The 13,334-nt window shown below is 46.6% G+C and overlaps 1 protein-coding gene across 1 annotated transcript in view; it reads left to right on the top strand.

Moving 5' to 3' along the window:
- The first annotated feature begins 2,100 nt into the window (after nt 1-2,100).
- Nucleotides 2,101-13,334, top strand: part of F9 (coagulation factor IX) — a 512,309-nt gene continuing 501,075 nt past the window's right edge. Inside the window, exon 1 of the mRNA XM_069612775.1 lies at nt 2,101-2,194. Within this exon, the coding sequence (XP_069468876.1) occupies nt 2,128-2,194 (67 nt within the window). The 5' untranslated portion in view covers nt 2,101-2,127. The remainder of the gene's footprint in view (nt 2,195-13,334) is intronic.

Here is a 13,334-nt window from a genome sequence, read left to right as displayed (position 1 = left end):
CAGTGCTGCAGAGGGAGACAATACTGAGACATGTCCAACTTTCATAACCATAACTAGAATATTTTTTTCAAATCTTGGAAAACATTGCACCTGACCCCACATCATCGATATAAGAACTCCATGCAACCACTAAAAAGGCAGTCACTCCATGGCGTCGACATCCTTTGCGTGTTGTTCATGTATTGTGGTATATCTATGTGTGCAGTTGGTATTTAGCATAGACTGGAGCTCTGAGGCGGAGAGACTTTCTCCCCTTCCTGAGACTCAACTTGTAAAGGATTTGGCAAATGCAACAATTTTGCTATTTGTGGCGAGGCATTTGTCAGGCACTGTAATAAGGGTAGCACCTACCATAACAAAGCAACAGCTGGAAAATGGTGAGAATACTTTAGTATCTCAGTGCCGGTCAAAGCCCATCTAATATCCTTACATAATGTAAAATATTTGGCTTTGCCAATGGTTAATTTTAACATGACTTCAGTTCACGGAATACATGTGAGGGCACCCATACTGCTTACAAATCAAGTGGCTGAACACACTCTTGCTTGATTAGGACATTTTAATCACACCAAGAAAGCATTTACCGCTATAAATAATCCATTAGCTCTCAGAAGACACCTATGAAATAATGCCAGAATCGTGTGGCATCAGGTTTCATGCTACTGCTTGATAGAGCTAGCTCAAAGGGATCCCAGGATGATGAGTTTTGGGTGGGAAGCCTCAGGTAGCATGTGGGAATGGCCCTAGAGATTTGCTTGGCCACAGGCAGTTATTTGGTGGGTATATGACAAAACAACACCCACACGCATGTCTCTATCACCTCCCTCCAAACCGACTCGAGTGCGATTGATTTCGCTTATACGTGGCGCATAAGTGCCACCTAACTGCTGAAACAAAAAATAGTCACGGAAACGTGCATTTCCTACCAATCGTATCCGAGGCCCCAACTAGTTTTATGGCCAGACCACACAGATTCTTGAGTTGGCGCTTCAGTGGCCATAGCTGGTCTAAAATACCACAAAGCGACAAGTGCCTGCCTAGCTTAGCTAAAAGATACCATGTGCTTGCCGTACACAACATGTACACACATTTTGAATGTCTTCAATTTGAGGTCAACATATACTACAGAGATCTACGGGTGGTAAGTGTCGTGGGAGATAATGGAGATGATCTGTTCTGCTTGAAAGCTGTGCAGCACAGAAAATAAACTAGGTCGATCAAAGGGGAACTGTAATGATAACTGACAGTGATGTGTTACTTATATAGCGCTTTTTCCAAAGCTCTTTACAAAGAACATATGTACATGCAAAATCACACTACCAAAGTAGATGCTCATTTATCGACCTTGGAATGATGAAAGGCTGAGTTGGCCTTCCTGGAATCAGAGGTCGAAGTGGGCGGGAGCGGTCGGGAACGGTGCTCCTCTTTTTATTTTTAAGCTTCACTGTTCCTATACTTTTATTTTAATCCGTTCTGTAATGGTGTCGTTTTAAAAGTTAAAAGTGTAGGAAGAAGTTGAAGCTTGCACTTCAGTGCACAGTACTGAACATTCCCATAAACAGCAGGTGTGTTTGTTTGGGGGCTTGGATTGTGTTTCTGAGGGGGTGCAGCAATGGGGTTTGTGGGGAGCGGGGGCAGGCCAGCAGGGAACATAGTTCCACTACTTTTGTTCGTACACTTCGACCACTGCCTTGAATTCGAACCTGCGACCTGCAGTTCGCACACTGATCGCAGCAGCGAGCGCTGACCCCCACTGAGGTATCTTACTGGCTGAATGTGGATTTGTTTATAGCCATGATCTAATCATTTCCAGAAACAAAAGAATGCACCGTTTCATAAACCGTTCATGAATAAACATATAAATAACACTACTGGCCACGTATTTAGAACATGTATGAGCTGATCAGAAATGATAGTCGTCAAGACATTTTAAAAGAGTGTCATCTTTCATTGTTTTTTTTACCGAATGAAACTGTTTCGCAGACGTGCATGAAGGGTTCTGCCTCTTACACAGTTGCATCACACACAGTTTCCAAAGTAAACAAACATGTGACTGCACTTTGGAACTATTGATTTTCTCCCGATGCTGTCGTCAATTTTCATGAACGATTTCTCCAGTGCAAGAAAATGGCAAAAATTGCAACTGTCCTCTCCGTCTGTCTCTTGGGATGTATTTCAATTGCTGAATGTGAAGGTTTGTGACATTTTAATTTAAATTTGTGTTTTGATATTGTCAGTTTTAAGTGTTGAGCTAAAATGTCTTTAGTGAAGTAGGTTATAGCGAAAAGCATAATATGATCAAAATGTATGCTTTATGATTGACACCCGTCTTTAAAACATACAGGGCCTGAATCACAGAAACATTTTATAATGCAGCAATCCCATTGGAAAACGCTCAGTAAATCAGGCCTTGAGTTTGTTTTTATTTGCAAAAATTAACACATGTATGTATATTATCCTAATTAATTGCTGCAAATGAATTCCGTTTAAATGAATACATTGTCCGCAAGTGGTTTTGCTTGTATAATATGTCATTAGCATTGTGACCATAATTTTGTGTAAGTGCAGTTTCCTATACATTGTTAGGCTTAGCAACAAACGTTTAAGTGGCTGATTCAAAGAAACATTTACTAATTGTGCAAACCCATTGAAAAACACTCTGTGAATCAGGCCTTAAATCTCACGATGCCCTAGGCTTAGCTACTAAGCCTTATTGCATTACTGCTTTGATGTTCCAATTTCTTGGTTTAGCCAGTGCCCAGCCCGGGAAAACTCATAAGGGCGTTCCTCTAGTGCATAGACCTGCCTCTGATTAACCGTTAGATCTTTGCCCGGTTTACATACCAGCCTCCTCACCGCCGCCTTTAAAATGTCGACATTTAATTTGATAGGGGGTTCTCACATGGCCCCAAAATCGACAGAACTCGACCTCCCTTCTTGAATGATAATACCAAACTGTGTCATAGTATTATTTTGGGTGATTCTCTTTCCTTTTACTGGCTGATGATAATATCCCAAGTGAGGTCTGTATTTCCCACCTCTTTGGTTAAGCCCCATGTAAACTCTGACATGTATTTCCTCTACATGTTTTGTGATAATATAACTTTTTCAGTCTTGCATTAATAACGCTCTGATATGTCCCTTTGGCTCTCATCCACTGTCTATAGAAGTGAATACGGATATATAGCTGCTGCAAAGAGCTATAACGCCACATATAGAACCGGAAGGAAAAACACAAATGGAAAAGTCCCATCAGCCATTCTCTTGCCAATGATGTATCAAGGTTATGTTGAAAGCCCAAGAGCAGGGGTCCCCAACCTTTTTTTTAGCAAAATGTGAGTGTCAGATGAAATGGTGAGCAACTTCAGTACTTTGATGTAATTTATTGCATTCAGTCGGCAGTAAAATGTTTGGAAACCATCATAACTGTACTAAGCTCAATACTCTAATAGCACTGTTAATTATCAGTAATTAACAGTAATCTCATCCAGGTGTAAACCTAGTCCAGGCAATTTATAATGGCCTTAAACATCATTTGACGTTAAATTGGTATAGAAATACAATCTTTAGTAAATTAAGTGGCAAACAGTGCATTTCTAGGCACTAGGCCAGAATAATTATTCTAAAGCATTGCAGGATGTAACAACATATTTAAGTGCTTGGAGTTCTCTCCCAGGACATTTTCAAGCGATTTAGTGGCAAATGTTTTTTAAGCACATTTCAACAGTAGCATTCACTCCAAAATATAAAGGCTTATTTTGGTGCTGCCCCACCCATACCTCCAAAGGGATTGTCAGGATCTTTAGGGGCAAATTGTGAATTTTTAGGCGAACAGGATGAGTAATACTGGACATAATATGGTAGAATTTAAAAATCATTTCAACCAGGCTTTGTGTGGGGGGAGGTTTATCCACCTAAGAAATCTAGTGGAAAATAGTGTTTTTTAAAGCACTCAATGGCTGTTACGTTTAAAACATGTGATTAGGAATAAACAAAATATGTCTGATGGATTTGGGTACTCTTTCCCCAAGCAATCCCCTGGGAAATATAGTTGTAAGTGGTGCATTTTTAAGCATGCTAGTGGGCCAGTAACATTGTTCACAAATCCGAACTTTTGAAGACCTCTTTACAGAAGGGGTGGGTTTTTCCTTCATATTGTACACATTATATGTTTATGGTTGTATACCTCACTTGTTAAGTGCACTCCATTGACATGGGGTCAGTCTGCACTTCACAAGTTCAAACCTGTGGCAGGGTCGACTTAGCCATTCATTGCTCGAGGTTGATGAATTCTGTACATTACATTGGGTAATATCCGCTCTTAAGGAATTTAGAAGCAGGAAGAATCTAGCAAGAAACACTATACTAAAGTAAAAATAATTACTATGTCAAGAAGAAATTATTTTCAGTAACTTAAGTGAATTGCAATTGGTAGCTACACTAATTAATTGTGCACAATTTGGAACTTATTCCCCTTAGCACCCTATTAGTCACAGCATCACACAATGTGAATTTTCCGAACAGGCACTGAAATACAAGTAGTATGTAACATTTGTGTCAATTATGAAGCGTGGGGCCCACAAACACAAACTTCACATGTAAAGAAATTGGCATAAGCAGATTGTTTAAGAACGAAAGTTTAAGCATGCATGCTTATTTGTCCAATATGCAGGTGCCAGCTGTATAAAGGCACAGAAGTTGGCAAATGTCACCAGAACAAAAACATGGGCATTTGGTTAGATCATTTTTCCCATTAATGCACTTCCATACTGGAAAGAAGAATCAGAAAATTAAAATGTCTTCACAAAGATTAAAAGATTATGCAATTAGTGTGGAAAATTTTGAGGCAAAAAATAAAATTTTGGCAACAAATGCAAATCATACATGCACAAAAGAAGCTTATTGGGACTTCCTTGACAGTTGGGCATTCAAGTCACTTATTTTTTTAACTTATTTTTGTACTATTCGGTGACTAACCACTTTGCTGTTTACATTACTGCAGCAGGGGGTGGCTCAGTTAGCGGCAACATTATCTTCATAGATTGTGTACTTGATCCAGCCAGCGATGCACCTCATAGTTTACCAGAGCTCCAAGTGGCATGGAAATTTTAGAGTGCTAAGACAGGGATTGTCTCAATAAGGGTGGGTTAACTGGGGAGTAATTTTTACTTCTGATTACAGAGCAGTACAATGGGTATTCACATGGATGGCCAGGCCAGTCTAGTTTCTGTGCTTCAGGTTCTCTTCAATCACTGGGCACTGTCTTATCTGAAGCCCCAAGAGATTAATTTCTATAGCCACCCCCTTGTACCCTGCACCCATCTGGTCTGCCCCACCACTCAGACCCCTCTACTGATGCCTCCACAGCTAATGCTTCAACAACTAACAGTATGTCATGCCTGTCAAATAGAGCAGGCTGACTGGCTAGCCTTTCTGCGCAGTTCTGGCTCAGGGTACACTGCCAATGATGTCTCATCCCTGAATGTCCTTCTTCTTAGCCTCCACACAATGGCCCAGAGAAACTGGCGAGCAACATTTTAGGGTCAGGAGAGAAGCATGTTGCTCGCGAGCTACACGTTGGGGAACACTGCCCTAGAGAGATGAGGAGTGTCCCACATCTATCCCCCGGCAATTCGGAAATAATTCTGTAGAGGTCTCTCTGAATATAAACCCCCATTTGCACAGTATTTACCATGCCGGGTCTGTGTTGCAGTGGGTTGGGGTATGATGAAAGGGCATTTTGAACATTCTATTCAGGTCAGTGGGCCCTGGCTGAAGCACTGACCTCTATGGGGAGTGGCTCATATTACCTTCTTCTCCAGCTGTTGGCAGGAACTTTGGATGTCGTTGTGTGACATCGCCCACCAGTGCACATGTTTATCCCCTAAAGAAAGGGACCTGATGGTAGTAACAACAGACAGGCTAGGAATGGAAAGTCCAGGGCAAAAAGCACTGTCCTGGCGGCACAGAGAAAGGTTTGGATATATTGTGGCTTATGGTCTTGTGCAGTTGGTTGTGATGTTGTAATGATGGGGCAACCAACGAGTCAAGGGCTTCTCTGCATTGCTTTAAAAAATTATGATAATAATTGAGGTATGTCATTGTACTGTTTACTGTTGTTGCCCATCCCCCCAGTCCTTCAGAAAATGCAGGAAAGTCACACAATTATGTTCTTGCATTCGTGATACACATTGTCCTCCCCAATCCACTGTCAAAGTCAGCGGGACGCAGGAGTGGGCAAGGCCAAGGTGTGCATGGACGTTGTGCTCTAATCCCAAGGCAAGCTCCTCTATAAAGCCACTGTTCAGTAGGGTACTGCAAAATGCGATTTAACTGATCAGTGAGTACATCCTAATTGAATAAGTAGTGATTTCGACTGTGAAAATTGCAGTCAGGCTGAATTCATGGTCTCCAAAGTCAACATTCACTGACAGCTGTGGAAATGCCAGAACCAGGGAGGAGAGTTGTTCCATCTTCTATGCCTGCGCTGAGCTGGCAGCGTGCCTCCTGGTTTGTGGAGGAAGAGTTTGCAGGGATAAGGAGGCAATGGGTTTGAAGGCCAGGGGATCCCGACAAGTATGGTAAGAGGGGGTGAAATGCTCTCTTGTTTGGAGCAGATGTAAACAGATGGGGGGATTGATGAAAGGTTGGGGTCTGGAGAAAGGTAGGCTGGTGATTGCATGATTGGCTAGGAGAAGCCAAGCACAAGGTCAGTGGGGAAACAAGTGCCCAGTGGCCAGACAAACCAACGAGATGAAGGGGGGCAGAAGGGCTTGAATGGGGAAAGGGATTTGCAGAGTATGGTTTTGGCAGCATGTTATTCGTGGGATACGGATCAGCCATGATTCCCAGATCCTTGAAATGCTCCTTTTTCATTCACCCTTGCTGGTAACCTCACCAGGCCCCCCTTATTTATTTAATTTAATTATTTCATTTGTAGAGCACCTAAACCCTCGAGCACAAGGGTGCTGTTGCAGACCAGTTACATTTATACACAAGCTTGATTCATAACATAGGGTATAACAGTAATACATTGGGAGTGGGCATAGAGTTAGGTGAGTGGAGATCAGGAATATCAGGACATGGAGTGCATTCAGGGTGACATCCTGGTTTGCGAAAGTTTAGGCAAAAAGCCAGGTTTTCAAGGTTTTTTTGGGAAGGCCCAGTATGTGTTCTCTGCTCTTAGTTCTGCTGGGAGGGAGTTGCAGGGGTTAACTGTGACTGTTGGGAAGCTTATCCCCATCCTTGGGCTCTATTCACTCTTAGTATGATCAGTTTGTGGGCATGGATGGATTTTATAGGTCTGTTAGATTTTGTTCTTTTGATTTTTTGGGACAGATACTGGGGGCAGTCTCGCTCAAACATTTGTGGGCGATAGAGAGAGTCTTGAAGATAATTCTTTCTTTGACCGGGATCCGGTGAGCCTTTTTTCTAGTGGCTGTGATGTGGTCCGTTTTCGGGATGTTCAGTGCTGCTCTGAGGGCATTATTCTGCATTACTTGCAGTTTATTTAAGTTCCTTTTGGGTGTGCCTGCAAATAGGATGTTACAGTAGTCCAATCTCACCCCCGTGATTGCTCTGGCAATGGTCATGCAGCTATCTGATGTGAGGAATCGTCTAGCTGCGTTGATTAGTTTTACTGTATAGGCTGCTGATGATCGTCTCTTCAATTGGACGATGAGAGGCAGAACCTTAGCTCTTAGATGTTTCAAAGTAGATCTAATAGAGGCCTTGTAAGTTAAATATAAATCCAAATATACAATTTAATTATCCAACTCAAGGCGCACGTTACCGGTAGCCCAGCTCATAACCTTAGAGCTTTGCGTTCTAGAAAAAATCCAAATCTTTAGTTGCCCTCCATTGATTAAACAATGATTCTCTTCTGTGTAGGAGACAAAAGCAGACGATTTCTGATGCAAACTGATGGAGGTCAAATCAAAGAACAGAAAATAATAAACAAAACGCAGCCAGTTCAATCTCAAAGAGCCAAGCTTCACTTGGAATGAGCTGACAGCGTCTCATATCCAGTGTAAATCGGGCAGATATATGTTAAGGAGCAGGTGTGCTAAGATACATCTGAAGAGTTCTTGCGGATTGGAATTTGCTATGGCTATTCTGGCATTGTAGATTGTTGCTCTAGCTGTTGTGATGGCTTGTTTATATTCTTTAGCAATCTTATTGGATGCCACTCTGGGGTGTTCTGCTGTTTATTCTTCTCCAGAGAGCTTCTGCTTGTCTTTTCTGTGAGTGAAGCTTTTGGAGCTCGGCGGTGAACCAGGGGTTGCAGTGGTCTGTAGTTTTTGTTTTTCTGGAAAGGAGTGGAGCTACTGAGTCTATGGCTTTGGGTAAGGTGCTTATGCAGATCTCAGTTAGATATGTAGGGTTGTTTGGGGCTAGGTTTTCCAGAACTAGAGGCACAAAGTAGGGGGAGATAGATTAATTGGAGATTTTCTTTGAGCTTTGTGACCAGATGGGTTGTAGTGGTGGTGGGGTGGGTGGAGCTTGTATGAGTGAGGGGAAGGTAATGGCAATGACATGATGGTCCGTCCAAGGGCAGGGATTGTTTGAGGTGATGGTGATTCAGCTGTTTATGTGGCTATCCAGTCCAGGGTTCTGCCATTGAGATGTGTAGGGGTTATGATGCAGTGTTTGAAGCCTAGGTCTGAGAGGGCATTGGCAACACCAGTTGCTGCATGGTCTGATGGGTCATGGAGGCCTAGGTCGAGGTATCCTAGTAGTATCGGTCTAGAGGTGGGTTTGATGTTTTCCCCTATGGTGTGGATGAGGTTTTCTTTGAAAGTAAGAGAAGAGGCTCGCTGGCGGTATAGGATGTGTATGGTGATGGTCTCTGTATGTGCGGTGACAAGGTTAACTGATAACCCTTCACAGTGGTCTTCTGTAGAGGAGCAGCAGTGTCTTATCCAGAGGGAATCCCTATGTATGAGAGCTACCACTTCCACTCCCGAGTCTGTTATTTCGTATCTGAGGATGGCAACGCCTTTAAGAAGTGCTAAAGACGGTGCAGGGCCAGTGGCTTGGTGAAGCCATGTTTCCATAATGGCCAGTAGGTCTAGGTTCAGGGTTATGATTAGGTCTTTAATGTCTAGAACATGAGCGGCCAGGGACTTGGAATTGAGGAGGGCTCCATATAGTGTGGGGTCTTGTGGCGGATCTGGGGTAGGTGTGGGTGTGTGTCTGGAGGTGTGGGCAGTCTCTTGAGGCTGGTCATTATGTTGTTTCACCTTTGGTTATTGGCATAGATTTGTGGGCTCTCTTTATTGTTCAAGTTAGGGAGAGATGTGATAGGGAGAGGAGGGTGCCTGGAGTTATGGCTGGAAGCTTTGTTGTGCCTGGTTGTGTTTTGTGACTCTGTGGTTGAGTGGCTGGCATGAGACCTTGCATCATGTCTCCTCGCTGTAGATGCTGGGAGGTGGGAGGGGGTATCTCTGATGGTTCTAGTGCTGAGCTTATTTTTCCTGTAAGTGATTTCAATCCGACACTTCAAGTCAACGCCTAGCATGTAATGCACAACTGAAATCCTTATTTTTTTGTGTCTAAAAGTAATTTTATTCTGAACGATGTACCACTCATAACACGCACCTCTCTTGGAACCCCCACCGGTCACACTGAACCAGGAATCAGGTTCGTTTGCAAAGTTAAAATATTTATTTATGTAGTTACAATATAATCACACTTTGTTTAATGGGTATACAATAATCACCAATGGGGTGATGTAACACGAAGAAATCTCTTTAATCACAAGGAGTAATAGTGAGCAAAACAATTCAGCACAGAAATAATACTTGTGTGTGTTCAAATCAAATAGCAGTGTGGTTACTATTTCCCCCTGCACACCCCTCAACCCCACAACAGGCAATGCAAAGAGATAGGAGCAGGTATTCAGGAATGCAGAATTCAAACAAAATGTCAATCGCAATTTCCCCTCAGCAAACACAAGAGAAAAACGGAATTGATTGGCAAGCTGTCAAAATGGTTTCAAAGTTATCTTGAGAATGGAATAGGTAAAACACTAAGGGGGTAATTCATAGAATTCAGCGCACAAGTGGCGCACGCGGCTGGTGCACAGTGTGCGCGTGCGAATCCCTGCGCCAGCCGCGTGCGCCAAAACCCATTTCCGCGCACAGCGTATTCATGGATTCCAGCCACCAAAACCAGCCGTGGCGCATAGTGGCGCAGCGACCTTGCAGCAGCGCCAGTTACGCCCCCAAGAACGCCTTCCGCGCAGGGAAAAGCCATCAAAATCCCCAATGCAGCGCAAAGGGCTGCGCTAACCCTGTACCAGCACGGCAAGCGGGCTACGTGTATTTCAGGGGTTCACGTGAAGTTACTCACGCGATCGGGCCTGGGGGAGCATGCTACGTGTATTTCAGGGGTTCGCGTGAACTTTTTCACGCGATCGGGCCTGGGGGAGCGGGCTACGTGTATTTCAGGGGTTCGCGTGAACTTTTTCACGCGATCGGGCCTGGGGGAGCGTGCTACGTGTATTTCAGGGGTTCCCGTGAACTTTTTCACGCGATCGGGCCTGGGGGAGCGGGCTACGTGTATTTCAGGGGTTCGCGTGAACTTTTTCACGCGATCGGGCCTGGGGGAGCGTGCTACGTGTATTTCAGGGGTTCGCGTGAAGTTCCACACGCGAATAGCCTGGGCGCGTGTATTTCAGGGGTGCGCGGGAAGTTCCACATGCGAATAGCCTGGGCGCGTGTATTTCAGGGGTGCGCGGGAAGTTCCACACGCGAATAGCCTGGGCGCGTGTATTTCAGGGGTGCGCGGGAAGTTCCACACGCGAATAGCCTGGGCGCGTGTATTTCAGGGGTGCGCGGGAAGTTTTACACGCGATTTCAGCAGGGTACGTGTATTTCAGGGGTGCGCGAGAAATTCTACACGCGATTGGGCCTGTGCGAGTGGGGCAGTGTATTACGTGGGTGTGCGGCAGGTTGAAGAGGTGAATTGCCAGTGTGGGTCCTCCCAGGTCTCCCCTCTACCCCCTCCATGACCTCTGCAGGCAGCCCACACCACAGGGGACTACCCTGCACCCCTGGTCATGTCCCGCAGGCAGCCCATCCACCATGGGCATGCCCCCCAGCCAAGCCACATGTCCCCTTGCACCCCCACCCCCCAGCACCGTGGGGCACCTGCCAGCAGGCCCCCAACCATGTCCCACTCATGTCCCCTTGCACCCCCACCCCCCCAGCACTGTGGGGCACCTGCCAGCAGGCCCCCAACCATGTCCCCTTGCACCCCCACCCCCCAGCAGGCCCCCACTCATGTCCCCTTGCACCCCCACCCCCCAGCACTGTGGGGCACCTGCCAGCAGGCCCCCAACCATGTCCCACTCATGTCCCCTTGCACCCCCACACCCCAGCAGGCCCCCACTCATGTCCCCCTGCACCCCCACCCCCCAGCACTGTGGGGCACCTGCCAGCAGGCCCCCAACCATGTCCCACTCATGTCCCCTTACACCCCCACCCCCCAGCAGGCCCCCACTCATGTCCCCTTGCACCCCCACCCCCCTGCAGGCCCCCACTCATGTCCCCCTGCCCCCAGGTCCTGACGAAACGCAATCATGGCAGTAATGGGCAGCATACCCAGCACAAACACCCAGCCAAGGATTGCATCCACCCACATAGTAGATGCAATTACATGATACAACCCCAATGGCAAGTATGTAAATGAACACATGTTCGTCACACACACATACACAATGGGTGCAAGTGAATGTCAAAACCCATATCATGACATGCATGAAACCAATGAGAAAATACCACAAATGTAAGTAATAAATAAATGTATTAAAGATGAAAATGAAGTAAAGAAATAAAACACACAACAATGGGGATGACAAAACAAATGGTCCATGTCCGAGAACTAATAGAAAAAATCAAAAAACAAAGGAATCCAAAAACTAATGTAGTCCAAAGAAAAATAATGGGGGGGAAAAATAAGGAAAAACCATTGCCTCATGGTGAACACAAATATAAATCCAACAAATGTTTTCCAAACATCAAACTATGTACAAGAATATCCCAGGGTCCATGAGCCCAACACCATAAATGAAACCTACTACTACTAACTAATAAAAAAAATATATACAGAAAAGTGGCCATTGTCCGAGCGGTCCAAAAAAAACTTAAAAAATAAAGGAAACCTAACACTAACTAACTAAAGAACGATATACAATGGCAGCGGGCAAGTCCTGAGGCTCACTCTGTGATGTTGCCGGCCAGGGCATCATCGAACTCCATGTCGATGTCCCGGAGGCGGGACTCTGCCCTGGCCCCGAGGTCTCGCAGGGACAACCCTGTGTCCACCTCAAACTCCCTGCGAGCTTCCTCGAGGCACTCAGCCCGCCTCAACGCCCGACGCATGGAGAACTCCGCCCTGACCATGGTGAGCCGCTCCTCTTCCACCCCCTGCCGCTCCGCACCTATCCGCTGGACCAACTGCTCCCACACGGAAGACACTGCCATCCCAGGGTTCTCCTGCCCTCCGGCCGATGCCTGCCCCTCTGATCTTGATGGCCCCGACCATGATGCCTCCCACGTCGAGCCTGCTGCTGCCTCCGACGCCACTGCCTCTGCCAGCACGACGGCATCCAGGCTGATGGAATCCACCGATGCCGTCGTGCACGTGCCCTGCCAGATGATGCCGGCACATCCTCCATCTGCAGGGGGACAGTTGCTGGTGTGTCCACCCCTGCTGGACCTTCGACTCCCGACTGTGGCAGGGATGGGGTCCCCACCGAGCTGGCTGAGTTGGTCGGGGCAGGTCCACAGGGGGCCCTGGTGGCATCTGGGCCGGAAGACGGCATGGAGCACGACTGGCGCATAGCCTCCACAGAGGAGGAGAGGGTCGCCAGAAGGCCACACACATGTAGGAAACCCCCGACCATGGCGGCTCCCAAATGGTTCACGTACGCACGGTGCTGCTCCCGGGAAGCATGCACCTCATCACAAATGCCAGCCGTGCGCAACGCGACACCAATCAGGACCCTCTCCACACGGCCAGGGGTCCCCTCGTCCGCAGGTAGAGGAGTGTCAGATGACATGGACATCTCCCCTACCTGCGGACGGGCCTGGGATGGGGCATCCCTGCTGGTGCATGGTGGTGCAGTCACAGTGTCAGGGACAGTGACATGCACAGGCACCTCCACGGCGACCTGTGCTGCCTCCTGCCCCTGGCCCTGGACTGCACCACTTGCACCAGCGGGGATGCCCCCACCAGACCCATGTGTGGCTCAGTAGCGGCCTCCTCCCCCTCTGTGGAAACCACCAACCTGGATGTCTCCACGCCGTCTTCCGCCGGTGCAAGCCCCT

The sequence above is a fragment of the Ambystoma mexicanum genome, chromosome 5p (genome assembly GCF_040938575.1).
Source record: "Ambystoma mexicanum isolate Mex_15411 chromosome 5p, UKY_AmexF1_1, whole genome shotgun sequence".
NCBI classification, from domain to species: Eukaryota; Metazoa; Chordata; class Amphibia; order Caudata; family Ambystomatidae; genus Ambystoma; species Ambystoma mexicanum.
The sequence above is the reverse complement of the archived record's forward strand: the minus strand, read 5'-3'. Positions and strand labels throughout refer to the sequence as shown.